We start from the raw sequence: 19,113 nt of genomic DNA, 5'->3' as shown, positions 1-19,113 counted from the left end.
CAACAAGAACAATTTCCTAATGCTGAGGTGGATCCATAATATCTTTGTTGCTGCTACTGCTGCTCTTTCTCTATTAAATATGTAGTATTTCCTGCTCATTCTTTTCTGCGACCATCTTCAATTTTTCTGTTCTGCATCTCTTATTTTTGTATTTTGCACAGTCACAGAAGGAAATGTATTCTGCTCAGGAGGAAATGAATTTCTGTTTGCATTTCTCCACTGTTGCACTGAATGAAGGGTTTAGATTCTTGGAATTTCCAGTTCAGTTTTTATTTGTACATTTAGTAAAGTTCTATCTGTATTCTACAGGTGTCACTGATATCAAGTATTCTGCTAACACATATTCTGTAAAGATCTGGCTCAAGGAATGGACCAGGTGAGCACTGGTTGAGGGCAAAAAGCCTCAAGGGTGCTATAAACCTGTTTCAGTAGCCCCCCTGAAACAGCCAACTGCCCACTCATGGCAGTGTCTCCCACCCATGTGTCCAAAACATCTCACCTCTCTCCTTCTCTCTCCTCTGCCCCTGGGTTGTGCACCCCCCTCTCTCTCAACTTGTCCCACGTAGTCCAGCAGCAACCTCTGCCCCCCACGGTCCACCGGCTCTCCCCTCCTTGCCCCTGGTCTACCTTTAAACATATGTTTATCTCCTCAATAGGTGGCTGGCAGAATTAGCAATTCACATAATGATACCTGAGCTATTCCCCAAGCCTTCCCTTTGCCACATCCCACCCCCATCTGATATCATTTCCTGTTTTCACAGGGGCTAAACACAGCAAAGAGAAGGCAGAATTATGTGAATTACTAACGCTTCCAGCTGCCACTAGAGGGGAGAAACACATGTTTAAAGACAGACCAGGTTTGGGGGGGGTTGAGAGGGGAGGATTTTGAGAGACAGGGGAGATGACCTAGAGATGGGAGTAACTAGTGATGTAATTAAATTCGCAGATGACACAAAATTATTCAGGGTCGTCAAGTCGCAGGAGAAATGTGAAAGATTACAGGAGGACCTCGCGAGACCGGGGGATTGGGCGTGCAAGTGGCAGATGAAGTTCAATGTTGACAAGTGCAAAGTGATTCATGTGGGTAAGAGGAACCCGAATTACAGCTATGTCATGCAAGGTTCCGAGTTAGGAGTTACGGACCTAGAAAGGGATTTGGGAGTCATCGTTGATAAGATGTTAAAAACGTCTGCCCAGTGTGCTGCCGCAGCTAAGAAAGCGCACAGAACGTTGAGTATTATTAGGAAAGGAATGGAAAACAAACACGAAGATGTTATAATGCCGTTGTATCGCTCCATGGTGCGACCGCACCTTGAGTATTGTGTCCAATTCTGGTCGCCGCATCTCAAAAAAGATATAAAGGAATTAGAGAAGGTGCAGAGAAGGGCGACGAAAATGATAAAGGGAATGGAACAACTTCCCTATGAGGAAAGGCTGAGAAGGTTAGGGCTCCAGCTTATGACCTGAGGGCAGAGGGGAGAGAGGATTGGATGGAAGAGAAAGGGAGAAATGCTGGACCCGGGGCAGAGGAAACAGAGGAAAGAGGTTGGACATGGGGGGAATACAGAAAGACTGAAGGGAGATGTAAGATATGGAGGGGGAGGGAAATCAAAGGTACACAAAGGGTAGATGCTGGATAGGGAGGATCGCATAGGTTAGATGAACACCACGAAGACATGGAGAGCTGGAGGGAAGATGTTGGATACAAACAGGTAAATGAGGAAAAGCTTGACATGGGGAAGGATGGGAAGAGTGCAGATGTTAGATATGGGGAAAGGTCAGGAGAATGCAAATTGTGGACATGTGAGATGGGTATTGTGGGGAGATTTGGACACAAAAAGATATAAGGAGATTCTAGACATGAGGGGAACATAGAGGGCTGCTGAAGACAGGGGCATGTAGAGAGATGGAGGGGAGATGATAGACACTGGAAAGTATAAAGAGGCAGAGGGATATAGGCTGAAAAAGTAGAGGGAAGCTGGAGAATAAAAGGGAGGTACTGGACACAGAAGGAAATGCAGAGAGCTGGAGGGGAAATGTTGGATACAGGGCATAGGGAAATAGACAGATGTTATAGAAATGATTTATAGTAGTAGTAGTAGTAGTAGTAGATGCTGGACATTGGGAGGGATAAGGAAAGAGTGCAGATGCTGGAAAGGGAGGTAGGAATTGAGAGACAGAAGAGATGCTGGCCTGGGGGAGGACCTAAGGAGGAGGGTAGATGCTGGACACAGAAGGAAAAAGAAGAAGGGAGATGCTGGTCAAAAGGAGGAGGATAGGGGGAGATGGGGGAGATATTGGAAATGGAGGGAATGGGGGAGAAAGTGAGGGAGAGAAAGATGTTGGATACAGGGAGAAGATAGAAAGAGGGACAGCTGGAAAAAGGGAAGAGAGAGAGAGAAATGGGGGTACTGGGCATAGGGAGAGGGGGAAATGCTGGACAGAGGGAGAGAGTGCAAGATAGGGAAGACACTAAACCCCTAATTCTATAAAAAGTGCTAAACATATGTGCACAAATTTGGGCATGTGCCCAATTTGCGTGTGCATTTTAATTAACAAGCTAGTTAGCACCAATAATTGGCTTTTTAACATGCAATTATTGGCACTAGATTCAATTAACATGAGCATGCATAAATTTAGGCACGGGATCCGCACTTACATTTTACATAGGAGTCAGAAAAGGGGGGTGTGGAAATGGGAGAGCCATGGGCAGATTGGGGGCATGACTTTTAGTTCCACACATAATTATAGAATAAGGGGGCTCCATACCTAAACATGTGTGCGGGCATTTGCACTGTGTTTTCTCATTGGTGCAATTTGCCATGCCTAAATGAAGACACAATCCCTGGGTTTAAGCACTATTCTATAAACTGTACCTAACTTTAGGTGCGGTTTATAGAATATCTCTATGTGCTTTTTCTTTGTGCGTCATTTATTTTTATTTATCTATTTAAAAACTTTTATTCCACTTGATCTATAGTTCTCAGCGGATTACATAATAACATACATAATCTAAAAACAAACTAGACATTACCAAATAACATCACAAAAGACATTGAAAATAAAAATCCTACAGCAGATGTTATATCATTCATTACTCCAACTATAGGCTTGCAAAAACAGCAATGTTTAGAGCTCTATTTTAAACTGTAATTCTAATTCAAGAAGGCACCTTATTCCACAAAGCTGGACCAGCTATATAAAAGGTCTTATGTCATGGCCCCTACCTCAACTCAAATGGTGTCCTCGGGCTGCGCAGGGTCCCGTCAACACGCACACTTGACTGGCACAGCCCTGAGCCATGTGTGTGTAGTTCTTCTCTGGGTTTGTTCAGAGAGACGGTGGTTGCAGGCTCCTTGACTGCTGTGCTTCCATGCACCTGTGTCTGCTCTCCCTCTGCCTGGCTTCCCTTGCTTCTCTCCTATTGGTCTTCCGGTTCCTCTTTCCCCTGCTCTTGTCCTATGGCTGTGCTCCTTCTCCCTGCTGGTTCCTGCTGATGTCAGACACCAGCACTTTATCAGCTGAGCTCTGCCTGGACTCCATGCTTCGGCTTCTACTTTGGTAGGTGTTACTTGCTCAGTAGTTTGCTTCTTCTCTACTTTGTCCCTCGTTGCTGACTTTGCCTGTACCTGGATTACTCTCTGGACCTGCTGCTTGCCTACTGACTTTACCTGTGCCTGGATTACTCTCTTGCCTGTTGTTTGCCTATTGACATTGCCTGTACCTGGATTACTCCCCTGCCTGCCTGTTGACATTGCCTGCTCCTGGATTACTCCCCTGCCTGCTGCTTGCCTGGCCGATACGTTCACTACCCCGCTTCCAGCTCCGTCTCATAAGTCCTGCAGGCCACCCAGACCTAGGGGCTCAACCTCTGGGGAACAGTGGTCAGCGCATGTGAACGCCATGCAGAACCAAGTCCGAGTACCGGGCTCAGCAGCGCTCTATTTGGCACAAGAACTCACAGGTCTGACATCTTACTTCTATACTCATCAAAACGTATTATGTGATAAGATGGAATATCAAGTAATTTCTGAGTTGCTGATCTCAATGATCAATTTGGCTGATATATATGAAGACTCGCTGCCAATATCTCTGAAACTTGTTGTGTAAAAATCTTCAAAATCAAACAAGCAATTTTGAATTGTATCCTATACTCAATGGGCAGCCAGTGCAAGTTTTTCAAAACTGGCGCAATGTGTTCAAACTTACTAGTTCCAGTTAGAACCATGGCTACTGAATTCTGTGCTGTTTGCAATGCCTTAATTTGAATCCTCTGAAGCCCCAGTAATAGTACATTAGATTAGTCAAAACATGGAGTAATTAAACTGTATAACTATTCTAAAATTTTGTTGTTTCAGTAAATTCTTCAATTTTCTTATTAATCTCAATTTAAAATAAACTTCTCTAATAATCTTAAACACATGTGCTTTCATTGTCAGACCATCATCAAGCATTACACCTAAATCTCTCAGTTTTCAAGCTACAGGAATTACATAGAGGCTTATTGTAATCTATGGAACCTATGGAACTTTGTAAGTAAGTGCTTTGAAAATGGGCCCCATAGTAACATATTGATTTGATTATCATACTGAAACATTGTTGGAATATCTGGTAAATCATAAACTGTCAATAATAAAATCTGAGTTTTGCTAATATTTAGTTTCAGACTATTTGCAGACATCCAACAATAGATTGATTTATCACCTTCAATTTCTCGAACACTTTTCTCCAATGAGATCACAAACTGCATGTCGTCTGCATACAAAATGAATTGTATACCAAAACAATTAAGCAATTGACAAAGCAGTATTAGAAAATATTAAAAAAGACAGCAGACAAACAGGATCCTTGTGGGACTCATGTTGCTAATGACTTACACTCTGAAACATCATCACCTTGTATGACACAAAAACCTCTATGTTCCAAAAAAGATTCAAACCATTTTAATACTGTACCACATATTCCAATTGCTTGCAGTCTATTTAATAAGATGGTATGATTGAGATAATTTGCACCGGCGATCCAAGATGGCGGCATAGTAAGAAGCACGGGAAGCAGCTCTGAGCCCGATTTGGCGGAAAAAAAACTCTTCTATAGCAAAATGCCACATACAAAACGAAAAGGGGTGACACGGGTAGTTCCCCCACCTACCTCGACTCCCACGGGGCCTTTGTCGGGTATCGGGCGTTTTTTTTGTGCCAGCCTCCCAAATAACAGGAGATATGGAGCCTTTAGCAGGGTTCTCTGGGGAAGCGGAGGCCCTGCAAGGCGAAGAAATATCTCTCTCTCCACCTGCAATTGAGAAACCTCCGTGCCCGGCGGCTATGACGGAGCCCGAGGAGCAGAGACGCCCTACCGGAAGTGTTGTGGGCGAAACTGTTTGTGAGGGCAGGGAAACGTCGGGGAAACCGCCGAAAGCAGATGAAAGAACAATAGGAACATCGAAGGAGGTGAATCTGGCAATGATATGGACAATGCTGAATAAAATGGACGTAACACTACAACGAACATCAGGAGAAGTGAGTGCTTTTGAAAAGAAATTTCAAGAATTGAATTTTAAAGTTGACCAACTAAAAACAGATTTTGCTGAAAAAATAATTGATCTTCAAAATAAAACAGATTCTTTTCAAGAATTTAAAATTGGTCTGGTTAAAGATAATGCAGATATTCGAAGAAAGTTGGAACAAATTGAGAACTTTAACAGAAGATTAAATTTGCATCTGTTGTATTTCCCCAAACTCCCTGGGATTAACCCTTATGACTTGTTTAAAAGATACTTAAATGAAGTCTTAAAATTGCCCCTGGAAGCGATGCCGCCAGTAAATAAGATTTACTATATTCCTAACCCCAGAGGAGAGAAAGGGAAAAAACAAGACGAATTACAAGCTAAATTAGACTTTGAAAATATTTCAGCAATTCTAGAATCTACAGTGGATGAAAAAGCAGAACGGTCAACTTTGATACTTTCTTTCATTTTTGAACAAGACTTGAATAATGTTATGAGGCTTTATTTTAAAAACCTACAAACCTCTTTTGGTGGGGTAAAAGTACAAATCTTCCCTGATGTTACAAAATCGACCCAGCAAAGAAGGAAAGCCTTCTTAGCATTGAAAGTAAGAACTTTAGAGATAGGCGGGTTATTTTTTCTTGCTTACCCATGTAAATGTTTAATTAGGCTGGGTCAGGTTAAATATACTTTTTATTCACCAGAAAGCCTTAAATCATTTCTAGATTCTAAGCAATTGTAATAATTTAAGTAAATGGGAGTACTATGCCTCCAAGTTTCTATTGTAAATTGAAATGGTAAAATTCTTCCCTAACTCTGATCGCCTCATGACTTTAAATGGGGTCTAAGGAAGCATGACTATTTTGTTTGATAAGATTCTAAAAAGTATGTTAAAAAAATTTTCTTTTATCTAAATTTTTATTTGAAGTGTTATAATACTTTGATTAACTAATTATTGCTGTATTTCAAAACAAGTGTATTCTTGTTAAAAGTGAAAACTAATAAACAAATTGAATATAAAGATGGTATGATTGATGGCAGGGCCGTGCTAACACTGTAAGCGAGGTAAGCATGGCAGGGGGGCGCTTCCTTCTGGGGGCGCCGCTGCACCATGCTCACCTCGCTCGCCTTCCCGCAGCATCCCTTTTCTTTTTTTTTCTTTTTTAAATTTACCTCCGTGGTGGCGGTTCCGGCAGCGCAGCGTCAGGGAAAGAGGCGGCGCTCCCGACATCTCTAGCCTTCCCTTCGCTGTGTTCCGCATTCTTCTGACGTCAAGGATGACGTCAGAAGAAGGCGGAACACAGCGAAGGGAATGCTAGACGTCGGGAGCGCCGCCTCCTTCCCTGACGCTGCGGTGCCGGAACCGCCACGGAGGTAAATTTAAAAAGAAAAAAAAAGAAAAGGGATGTTGGGGGGGGGGGGAGAGAAGAGGGCGGGCAGTTGAACAATGGGAGCGGGAGGGCAGGGGAGAAACGAGAGCATGGATGCAAACGGGGGGGGGGGGGGGAGAAGAGCTGGGACATGGGAGCGAGAGGAGAGAGAGGAGCATGGATACGAGGGGGGATAATGGAAGGGAGAGAGGGGAATTGCTGGATAGGGATTAATGGAGGGGGCAGGGGACAGAGGAGCATGGATGGGCATGGATTGGGAGGGCAGGGCTCAGGGAGAGAGGGGAATTGCTGGAAAGGGATGAATGGAGGGGGCAGGGGACAGAGGAGCATGGATGGGCATGGATTGGGAGGGCAGGGCTCAGGGAGAGAGGGGAATTGCTGGATAGGGATGAATGGAGGGGACAGATGGCCATGGATGGATATGGATTGCAGGGCAGGGCTCAGGGAGAGAGGGGAATTGCTGGAAAATGATGAATGGAGGGGGCAGTGGACAGAGGAGCATGGATGGGCATGGATTGGGAGGGCAGGGCTCAGGGAGAGAGGAGAATTGCTGGATAGGGATGAATGGAGGGGACAGATGGGCATGGATGGATATGGATTGCAGGACAGGGCTCAGGGAGAGAGGGGAATTGCTGGAAAGGGATGAATGGAGGGGGCAGGGGACAGAGGAGCATGGATGGGCATGGATTGGGAGGGCAGGGCTCGGGGAGAGAGGAGAAATTGCTAGACATAGAGGAGAGGGAAGAGAGATGAAGGAGATGAAATGAGGGAAAAGGAAGAGAGGAGAAAAACTGCACATGGATGAAGAAAATAGGCAGAAGCTGAGGACCAGAAATGAAGAAGAAAGGAGGAAAGGAAAGAAATAAATGGAAAGGAAGCCCTGGAAACGGAGTTAAGAGGACAGATAGCAGCAGAATCAGATACTGGGCCAGCATGATCAGAAAAAGAAAGTCACCAGACAACAAAGGTAGAAAAAAATCATTTTATTTTCATTTTAGTGTTTGGAATATGTCCACTTTGAGAATTTACATCTGCTATCTTATTTTGCAATGTATAACAATTTGTTTCTAAGAATATTGCTGACAATTCCTGTCAGTACTACTACTACTATTTAGCATTTCTATAGCGCTACAAGGCATACGCAGCACTGCACAAACATAGAAGAAAGACAGTCCCTGCTCAAAGAGCTTACAATCTAATAGACAAAAAAAAAAAAATAAAGTAAGCAAATCAAATCAATTAATGTGAACGGCAAGTGGTGAGCGATCATTTTCGGGGGGGGGGGGGGGGGGGGGAGGGCCGCCGCCAACTGATAGTCTGAAGGGGGGGGGGCGCCAACTGATAGGCTGCAGGGGGGCGCCAGAGACCCTAGGCACGGCCCTGATTGATGGTATCAAATGCTGCAAAAACATTTAGAATCACCAAAAGAAAGCGCTGGCCATTACAAAAGCCAGTATGTGTCACATCAAACAATGTCATGGTGTCAACAAAATCCAAACTGATTAGGATCCAGAATTTGATATAAATCCAAAAAATTCAACAATTGATCATACACCGATCTCTCCATTACCTTCGCCATGAAAGGCAATGAGGAGATGTAACAGAATTCAAGTCAGAATTCTTATTCTTCAAAAGGGGTCTTACATCAGCTCTTTTGAAAGTTTCTGGTACTATACCTACTTCTAAACATCCTTTAATAATTTTAGCAAACACAGGGATTGTTATTTCCTTGAGTCACTTTAACACAGATGGCTGACAGATATCACTGCTGCAAATACTATTGTTTACCTTAGAAAATACATGTTTATTCATTTCCTGGGATACCTCAGAAAAGGTAACCTACAATTCATCTTCCTGTAAAGTACTCCTTTTTAGGGTTTCAGTTTAATTTTTGTGTATGCATTTCTATTTTTAATTTGTGGTCACTTATTCTGTACTCTCTGAGGGTCTATGTTTTAAGTGTGTGTGACTGAGACCAGTTATTCTATTGGCATAGAGATTCTATATAGGGATGTTTAGCAATTTAACTTGTTTAGTTTTCCCCAGTAGGTGTACTGAGGTTCTAGAGCCTTCTTTGAAATGGTGCCACTGACCTCTGTCAGCACTCTTGGAGTATTACCACTAGAGGGTTCAAGCTGCTGTATAAGGGCTTTTTTCTTTATAGCAGCTTGAACCCCACAACGACGAAATTTTGAAGGCGGCAGCCATCAGTGCAGGAGCGAATGAGGATTAATTCTGCCTCCATTGCTCCTGGGGAACTGAGGTTATGCATGTGGGATGGCTGGTTAGAAACGAGTTGTTGTGTGTTGGGAAGGGGGAAGATGTGGGGAAATGATGCAGGAGGTGGCCCCAAAGCAAAAGTTGGCTTATGGTATCACAGTCCTTTGAGCCGGCCCTGGTACTTCTAACAGTCCAGATTTTTACAGTCTATACCTCCTATATAGGAGGTACACTGGTGTTCTGGAGCAGGTTGAAATATTTGCAGTGCTGCCCTTTCATAGACAGAGTAGTTGCTATGAAAGACCTGGGAGTTAGTACTGCTTGAGTTTGTCAGTTATGCTACAGAAGTGCCAATTATGGGGGGGGGGGGGGGGGGGGGGGGGGGGGGGTCAGCATGGTTTTATGTTACTACTGGGAGGAATTTGAGCCACTGTTACTTAGATGATACCAAAATTTGATTATTTTTTTTGTGTGCTTAGTAGTGCACAGGAGCATCCTAAAGCTGATATGAAACCATTATTAAGGGTGTTTCTATGAGTAAACGGTGTGTTTCCAAAACCAGAGATGCAGCATTTCCATTGGGATTCTTATTCTATAGTTTGGGGTTAATCATAAGCCCATGTAAGAAGACTCACTGAATGATGATAAATCATTTTATAAGTAGTTTCACAAAAAATTTTAATTTACACAAGATTTCTTTATTGGGTATAGTTCATAACTGTTGTTAGTCATAACAATACAAGATCCCTCACATCTCGACTCAGGTCTATCGCACTCTTCAAAGCTCAAAAGTAAAATGCCACTATTATAAATGACACTGTACCTGTTCAAACAAGGTCATTGCAAACTTCTGGTGAGAAATACAGAGCTGGGATGTACAGATATCTTCCTTGGATTCATCAGCAATGTGGAAATGGATTTGTATAAGGAGATTCTCCTACACGTATAAAAGTGATTAAAATAGAAATCAGAAAATGTAAGGATTACACACAGCAATTAGTTGCTAACAAAACAGATGGGACTGTCTGGGATGCATTTTTCAATTTAAACTTTTATAATTGGCATGTTGAAGTCCATTTTAAAATACTTTTAAAGGTATTAAAATTTCTTCACAAGAAAAATAATATGATGATTATATATTTTCTTTCAAATTGGCAACTTGCATAGAGCTAGTTCTCCCAGACACACACAGAAAACTGAGAAAAAAATGAAATGTATTTATTTCATGTATTTATTTAAGAACATTTAATTTAATAATACTATAATAAAAGCCGGATATAGACATCAATGTACAAGAAGGGTAGTTATCAATGCTAATTCCACAGCTAAAACAGTGCTTTGCCTAGGCAAATGGCCTTTTAGAAAATACCTGTCTTATGTGCAGGTAAAATTACACCGATAGTACCTTTTATGCATTGCTACTCAAATTTGAAGAGGCATTCCCAGAGGGTGGTTGGAAAAGGGTTTAAAACCTACCTGCAGCGGTAAATGTGTGCAGGTAGTTTTCCTAGGTAATTTTCAATTTAAAAGTATATCTGTAATTTCATTTTGGAAATTAGTGCAAAGACTGCAGTTAAAAAGAAGAGATACCTGATATACAGTCATGGCCAAAAGTTTGCGACCAAGCAGTTTTCAACTTTATTACATTGGTTCTTGATTACTAATATTGATTTGGGCTATAGTCTATTTGTTTTGGGCTAAATATTTATTTATTTTCAATATAGCGAATGCTACATACCTGTAGAAGGTATTCTCCGAGGACAGCAGGCTGATTGTTCTCACTGATGGGTGACGTCCACGGCAGCCCCTCCAATCGGAATCTTCACTAGCAAAATCCTTTGCTAGCCCTCGCGCGCCGATGCGCACCGTGCATGCGCGGCCGTCTTCCCGCCGAAACCGGCTCGTGCCGGCCAGTCTCATATGTAGCAAGACAAAGAGAAGGGAAGACACAACTCCAAAGGGGAGGCGGGCGGGTTTGTGAGACCAATCAGCCTGCTGTCCTCGGAGAATACCTTCTACAGGTATGTAGCATTCACTTTCTCCGAGGACAAGCAGGCTGCTTGTTCTCACTGATGGGGTATCACTAGCCCCCAGGCTCACTCAAAACAACAACCATGGTCAATTGGGCCTCGCAACGGCGAGGACATAACTGAGATTGACCTAACAACTTATCCAACTAACTGAGAGTGTAGCCTGGAACAGAGTAAAAATTGGGCCTAGGGGGGTGGAGTTGGATTCTAAACCCCTAACAGATTCTGAAGCACTGACTGCCCGAACCGACTGTCGCGTCGGGTATCCTGCTGCAGGCAGTAATGAGATGTGAATGTGTGGACAGATGACCACGTCGCAGCTTTGCAAATCTCTTCAATAGTGGCTGACTTCAAGTGGGCTACCGACGCTGCCATGGCTCTAACATTATGAGCCGTGACATGACCCTCAAGAGCCAGCCCAGCCTGGGCGTAAGTGAAGGAAATGCAATCTGCTAGCCAATTGGATATGGTGCGTTTCCCCACAGCCACTCCCCTCCTGTTGGGATCAAAAGAAACAAACAATTGGGCGGACTGTCTGTTGGGCTGTGTCCGCTCCAGATAGAAGGCCAATGCTCTCTTGCAGTCCAATGTGTGCAGCTGACGTTCAGCAGGGCAGGAATGAGGACGGGGAAAGAATGTTGGCAAGACAATTGACTGGTTCAGATGGAACTCCGACACAACCTTTGGCAAGAACTTAGGGTGAGTGCGGAGGACTACTCTGTTATGATGAAATTTGGTTTAAGGGGCCTGGGCTACCAGGGCCTGAAGCTCCCTGACTCTACGAGCTGAAGTAACTGCCACCAAGAAAATGACCTTCCAGGTCAAGTACTTCAGATGGCAGGAGTTCAGTGGCTCAAAAGGAGGTTTCATCAGCTGGGTGAGAACGACACTGAGATCCCATGACACTGTAGGAGGCTTGACAGGGGGCTTTGACAAAAGCAAACCTCTCATGAAGCGAACAACTAAAGGCTGTCCTGAGATCGGCTTACCTTCCACACAGTAATGGTATGCACTGATCGCACTAAGGTGAACCCTTACAGTTGGTCTTGAGACCAGACTCAGACAAGTGCAGAAGGTATTCAAGCAGGGTCTGTGTAGGACAAGAGTGAGGATCTAGGGCCTTGCTGTCACACCAGACGGCAAACCTCCTCCATAGAAAGAAGTAACTCCTCTTAGTGGAATCTTTCCTGGAAGCAAGATAGATGCGGGAGACACCCTCTGACAGACCCAAAGAGGCAAAGTCTACGCTCTCAACATCCAGGCCGTGAGAGCCAGGGACCGGAGAATGGGATGCAGAAGCGCCCCTTCGTCCTGTGTGATGAGGGTCGGAAAACACTCCAATCTCCACGGTTCTTTGGAGGACAATTCCAGAAGAAGAGGGAACCAGATCTGACGCGGCCAAATAGGAGCAATCAGAATCATGGTGCCTCGGTCTTGCTTGAGTTTCAACAAAGTCTTCCCCACCAGAGGTATGGGAGGATAAGCATACAGCAGACCCTCCACCCAGTCCAGGAGGAAGGCATCCGATGCCATTCTGCCGTGGGCCTGAAGCCTGGAACAGAACTGAGTGACTTTGTGGTTGGCTCGAGATGCAAAGAGATCTACCAAGGGGGTGCCCCACACCTGGAAGATCTGTCGCACTACACGGGAATTGAGCGACCACTCGTGAGGTTGCATAATCCTGCTCAACCTGTCGGCCAGACTGTTGTTTACGCCTGCCAGATATGTGGCTTGGAGCACCATGCCGTGACGGCGAACCCAGAGCCACATGCTGACGGCTTCCTGACACAGGGGGCGAGATCCGGTGCCCCCCTGCTTGTTGATGTAATACATGGCAACCTGGTTGTCTGTCTGAATTTGGATAATTTGGTGGGACAGCCGATCTCTGAAAGCCTTCAGAGCGTTCCAGATCGCTCGCAACTCCAGAAGATTGATCTACAGATCGCGTTCCTGGAGGGACCAGCTTCCTTGGGTGTGAAGCCCATCGACATGAGCTCCCCATCCCAGGAGAGACGCATCCGTGGTCAGCACTTTTTGTGGCTGAGGAATTTGGAAAGGACGTCCCAGAGTCAAATTGGACCAAATCGTCCACCAATACAGGGATTTGAGAAAACTCGTGGACAGGTGGATCACGTCTTCTAGATCCCCAGCAGCCTGAAACCACTGGGAAGCTAGGGTCCATTGGGCAGATCTCATGTGAAGGCGGGCCATGGGAGTCACATGAACTGTGGAGGCCATGTGGCCCAGCAATCTCAACATCTGCCGAGCTGTGATCTGCTGGGACGCTCGCACCCGCGAGACGAGGGACAACAAGTTGTTGGCTCTCGTCTCTGGGAGATAGGCGCGAGCCGTCCGAGAATCCAGCAGAGCTCCTATGAATTCGAGTTTCTGCACTGGGAGAAGATGGGACTTTGGATAATTTATCACAAACCCCAGTAGCTCCAGGAGGCGAATAGTCATCTGCATGGACTGTAGAGCTCCTGCCTCGGATGTGTTCTTCACCAGCCAATCGTCGAGATAGGGGAACACGTGTACCCCCAGTCTGCGAAGTGCCGCTGCTACTACAGCCAAGCACTTCGTGAACACTCTGGGCGCAGAGGCGAGCCCAAAGGGTAGCACACAGTACTGGAAGTGACGTGTGCCCAGCTGAAATCGCAGATACTGTCTGTGAGCTGGCAGTATCGGGATGTGTGTGTAGGCGTCCTTCAAGTCCAGAGAGCATAGCCAATCGTTTTCCTGAATCATGGGAAGAAGGGTGCCCAGGGAAAGCATCCTGAACTTTTCTTTGACCAGATATTTGTTCAGGGCCCTTAGGTCTAGGATGGGACGCATCCCCCCTGTTTTCTTTTCCACAAGGAAGTACCTGGAATAGAATCCCAGCCCTTCTTGCCCGGATGGCACGGGCTCGACTGCATTGGCGCTGAGAAGGGCGGAGACTTCCTCTGCAAGTACCTGCTTGTGCTGGAAGCTGTAAGACTGAGCTCCCGGTGGACAATTTGGAGGTTTTGAGGCCAAATTGAGGGTGTATCCTTGCCGGACTATTTGGAGAACCCACTGATCGGAGGTTATGAGAGGCCACCTTTGGTGAAAAGCTTTCAACCTCCCTCCGACTGGCAGGTCGCCCGGCACTGACACTTGGATGTCGACTATGCTCTGCTGGAGCCAGTCAAAAGCTCGTCCCTTGCTTTTGCTGGGGAGCCGAGGGGCCTTGCTGAGGCGCACGCTGCTGACGAGAGCGAGCGCGCTGGGGCTTAGCCTGGGCCGCAGGCTGTCGAGAAGGAGGATTGTACCTACGCTTACCAGAAGAGTAGGGAACAGTCCTCCTTCCCCCCAAAAATCGTCTACCTGTAGAGGTAGAAGCTGAAGGCTGCCGGCGGGAGAACTTGTCGAAAGCGGTATCCCGCTGGTGGAGCTGCTCTACCACCTGCTCGACTTTTTCTCCAAAAATGTTATCCGCACGGCAAGGAGAGTCCGCAATCCGCTGCTGGAGTCTATTCTCCAGGTCGGAGGCACGCAGCCATGAGAGTCTGCGCATCACCACACCTTGAGCAGCGGCCCTGGACGCAACATCAATGGTGTCATACACCCCTCTGGCCAGGAAGTTTCTGCACGCCTTCAGCTGCCTGACCATAGAGGAATGGTAGGCCTTCCTCCCAAAGGAGTCTAAGGTTTTAGAGTCCTTGCACGGGGGCACCGAAGCATGCTCCCTAGAACTCTTAGCCTTCTTTAGGGCCAAATCCACAACTCCAGAGTCGTGAGGCAACTGAGTGCGCATCAGCTCTGGGTCCCCATGGATCCGGTACTGGGACTCGATCTTCTTGGGAATGTGGGGATTACTTAATGGCTTGGTCCAGTTCGCCAGCAATGTCTTTTTGAGGACATGATGTATGGGTACTATGGACGCTTCCTTAGGTGGAGAAGGATAGTCCAGGAGCTCAAACATTTCAGCCCTGGGCTCGTCCTCCACAACCACCGGGAAGGGGATGGCCGTAGACATCTCCCGGACAAAGGAAGCGAAAGACAGACTCTCGGGAGGAGGAAGCTGCCTTTCAGGAGAGGGAGTGGGATCAGAAGGAAGACCATCAGACTCCTCGTCAAGAGAAATATCTGATGTCCTCCTCCTCCCACGAGGCCTCACCATCGGTATCAGACACAAGTTCACGAACCTGTGTCTGAAGCCGTGCCAGGCTCGACTCCGTGGAACCACAGCCACGGTGGGAGCGTCGAGAGATAGACTCCCTCGCCCGCACCGACGAAGCTCCCTCCGCCGACGTCGAGCCTTCCTGGGAGGCTACCGCAGTCGGTACCGCAAGCGGTACCAATGTCGGAGACCTCACCCCGGGCAAGGGCCAGCCGGCGCCTCACTCGACAGTACCGGTGGCGCAAGCACCCCCGGTACCGGAGGGGAAGGGCGCAACAGCTCTCCCAGGATCTCTGGGAGAACGGCCCGGAGACTCTCGTGCAGAGCGGCTGTGGAGAAAGACATGGAAGCCGATGCAGGTGTCGATGTCAGAGTCTGTTCCGGGCGTGGAGGCTGTTCCGGGCTGTCCATAGTGGAGCGCATCGACACCTCTTGAACAGAGGGTGAGCGGTCCTCTCGGTGCCGATGCCTGCTGGGTGCCGACTCCCTCGGCGACCCAGAGCTCTCTGTGCCGACACGGGAAGGAGACCGGTGTCGATGCTTCTTCGACTTCTTGGGACGAAGCATGTCACCGGAGCTTCCCGGCACCGACGAGGAGGACGTAGAATCCAGCCGTCGCTTCCTCGGGGCCGAGGCCGAAGAAGGTCGGTCTCGGGGGGGCTGTACCGCAGGAGCCATCAGGGTAGGGGGAGACCCACCCGAAGGCTCACTGCCACCAGCAGGGGAATGGACAGCCCTCACCTGCACTCCAGACGAAGCACCACCGTCCGGCGACATCAGCAGACGAGGAGGTCCCGGTACCACCGACGCCGACGCAGCCTTCCGATGTCTCAGCCGCGATGCAGAGGGTCGATGCCTCGATACACTCGATGCAATCGCGGCCGAGGATGAAGGTCTGGACGCTGGCGACGTCGATGCACTCGATACTCCCGGTGCCGATGCCGACGAAGAGCCCGAGAACAAAACGTTCCACTGGGCCAATCTCGCTACCTGAGTCCGCTTTTGTAAAAGAGAGCACAGACTACAGGCCTGCGGGCGGTGCCCAGCCCCCAGACATTGAAGACACGAAGCGTGTCTATCAGTGAGCGAGATTACCCGGGCGCACTGGGTGCACTTCTTGAAGCCGCTGGGAGACTTCGATGTCATGGGCGGAAAAATCGCGCCAGCGAGATCAAAACTCGTAATGGCGAAGATGGCACCACAAAAAGGGGAAGAAAAACTTCGAACCGAGGCCTCAAAGGGGCCTACCCCGACGACGAAAGAAAACTTCACGGGGCAAAAACTAGAAATATAGGAAGGGGACAGACCGAAAAGGTCTCCTTCCGAAAGGATTTTTTTTTTTTTTTAATAGCTTAGTCCAAAAAAGACGCGCGAGGTCGACTTTTCGGGGCGCGAACGGCGTAACACGACCGTACCGAGCGCGGACAAAAGAAGACTGGCCGGCACGAGCCGGTTTCGGGCGGGAAGACAGCCGCGCATGCGCGGTGCACATCGGCGCGCGAGGGCTAGCAAAGGATTTTGCTAGTGAAGATTCCGATTGGAGGGGCTGCCGTGGACGTCACCCATCAGTGAGAACAAGCAGCCTGCTTGTCCTCGGAGAATGCAAATTATACAATTTCATCACAAGTAATGCAACTGAAGAAATTATACAAAATATAATTACAAAAGAAAAAAAATATCTGAAAAATAATCTTAAATGTACGTCCACAATCAAAGATAACAGAGCCAAGATATATAGTAAACGTCAGAGAAAATACACATATCAAGAAAAAAACGCCTAGAACAAGCAAAAGCCGCAGCCATCTATAACAGTATCCCTTACTTTACTTATAGGTTGTCATGTCTGCACTTTCAATTCCTCCTTTGAAACTACCAATTCTAACAATTGTTTGGGTTCATTAAAGACATAAGAATTATTTTGGTAAGCCAAATAACAAGTACAAAGAAAACAAAGCAAAAAAGTCATACTCAGAGCTTGCACCCGAAGGGGTAAAGCCAAAAACTCTTGACGTCATCTCTGGGCATTTCTTATAAATCAGGAAATGTTCTAATCTTAGAACCCATAAATTCACAATCCATATAATGAAAATATAATTTTAAAACTGTATCCCTGTCAGGCTCTAATGCAAGTCACCAAATGTGTGGTTCATTGGGTAGTAAGTTCCAGAAATGATGACTCCAAAAAGTCAGTCAAATTTGCTACCTGTAGATCCGTACCAGTTTTACCACCTCGCAAAGCCAGGTATTGAGCTCTTACTAAAGGTGGTGACATCTCAGCTGAAAGCACTTCAAAGAAGTACTTCTTTACCATATCAATAGGGGCAATTAATGGGGACTTTGGAAAGTTCAGAAATCTCAGGGTGTTCTTCCTCAACTGATTTTCCATAAATTCCATTTGCTTTTAAATAAATATTTTATCCTTAACCAAAGTCCCACAAACTTCTTGCAACTTTGAAAGCTTAACCTCCAAACTAACCACCTTGGCAGACTGTTGTTCTATTCCCTGGGCTTGCTTTTTCAGGGAGTTAAGTCACCAAATTTAAATCTTCAGAAAACTTCGACACCACTTTGTCCAGGAAGAATGACTATATCCATGGCTTCCCAAAGAGACTCCAAAGTCACTTTTCTTGGCTTAACCAGCTTAGATACCACACCCGCTTGAGCCCCTTCCCCATCTGCAGAGACAGTACTCACTGATGATGGAAAATGCTGGAATAGTGAGTTCTATGCAGAGATGACCCCGGGGGTTGACGCTGAAAGTGGAGGAGTGGCCTAGTGGTTAGGGTGGTGGACTTTGGTCCTGGGGAACTGAGTTCGATGCCCGGCACAGGCAGCTCCTTGTGACTTGGGCAAGTCACTTAACCCTCCATTGCCCCATGTAAGCCGCATTGAGCCTGCCATGAGTGGGAAAGCGCAGGGTACAAATGTAACAACAACAAAAAAAAAAAACAGGGAGATCCTCCAGGCACTAGAATACCTCCAAACTGACATTCTGCCCTGTCGTGCTGGTAGCTCTTTCGGGCTATGGCAGATCCGAACACGGGGCAGGACTGAGTGAAACCCTGCTTACACTGCTGCTAGACAAAGATTACACCTGTAAAGCTGAAGCAGTACCCGCATTAGTTCGGGCAGTAGCATGAAACTCCTCCAGCGTTGCCTGACACAAGACCTGGGACCCACCCAACATTGGAGGAAGCTGCCGGATCTTGCCTCTCCACTTCCCCATTCTAAAATGAGGAGGGACATCTCAAGTGTAAGGAGCACACACTACTGGAGCAGAGCTACTTCATGGGCGTCCTCTCATGGTGTCATCTTGGCCTCCATAAATATTTATTTTTAATAGTTTCAGCCATCTTTTAATCTATCTTACTTACAGTCGGGCCGAAGGGATCCAAGAAAGTTTGCATTGATAATCCTGAGAAACTGGAGACCATCGTTGAAGTAGGGAATACTGTAGAGGTCTCAGGTGCGCTCTCACCCAGGGCACCACTTCCAATGTGGCTGTCATCGATCCCAGCAGCTGGGCAATGTCCCAATCTCGCAGGCGGGGCATCCTCAGGAGCAGATGGACCTGATTCTGAAGCTTGTACCGCCATAGCTCGGGTAGGTATACATAGCCCGAGTCTGTGTCAAACCTGGTCCCCAAATATTCTAGAGATTGAGAGAGGGTCAGGTGACTTTTGGCCATATTGACGACCCAGCCTAGAGATTGAAGTACTGAGACCACGCTGGCTGCAGCTTGATAGCTCTCTGTTACAGAGTCTGCTCTGATGAGCCAGTCGTCTAGGTACGGGTGAACCCTGATACCTTCTCACCTGAGCAAAG

At 46.8% G+C, this 19,113-nt stretch overlaps 1 protein-coding gene across 9 annotated transcripts in view; it reads right to left on the bottom strand.

The window, feature by feature from the left end:
* The window catches only part of USP54 (ubiquitin specific peptidase 54), a 479,705-nt gene that overhangs the window by 221,740 nt on the left and 238,852 nt on the right, over positions 1 to 19,113 (bottom strand). For all 9 annotated transcript variants that reach the window (XM_030203404.1, XM_030203402.1, XM_030203407.1 and 6 more), the window contains one exon: positions 9,941 to 10,054. In XM_030203404.1, the coding sequence (XP_030059264.1) occupies positions 9,941 to 10,054 (114 nt within the window). The remainder of the gene's footprint in view (positions 1 to 9,940; positions 10,055 to 19,113) is intronic.

This window comes from Microcaecilia unicolor, chromosome 5, assembly GCF_901765095.1.
Source record: "Microcaecilia unicolor chromosome 5, aMicUni1.1, whole genome shotgun sequence".
NCBI classification, from domain to species: domain Eukaryota; kingdom Metazoa; phylum Chordata; class Amphibia; order Gymnophiona; family Siphonopidae; genus Microcaecilia; species Microcaecilia unicolor.
This window is presented reverse-complemented; position numbering and strand designations above follow the sequence as displayed.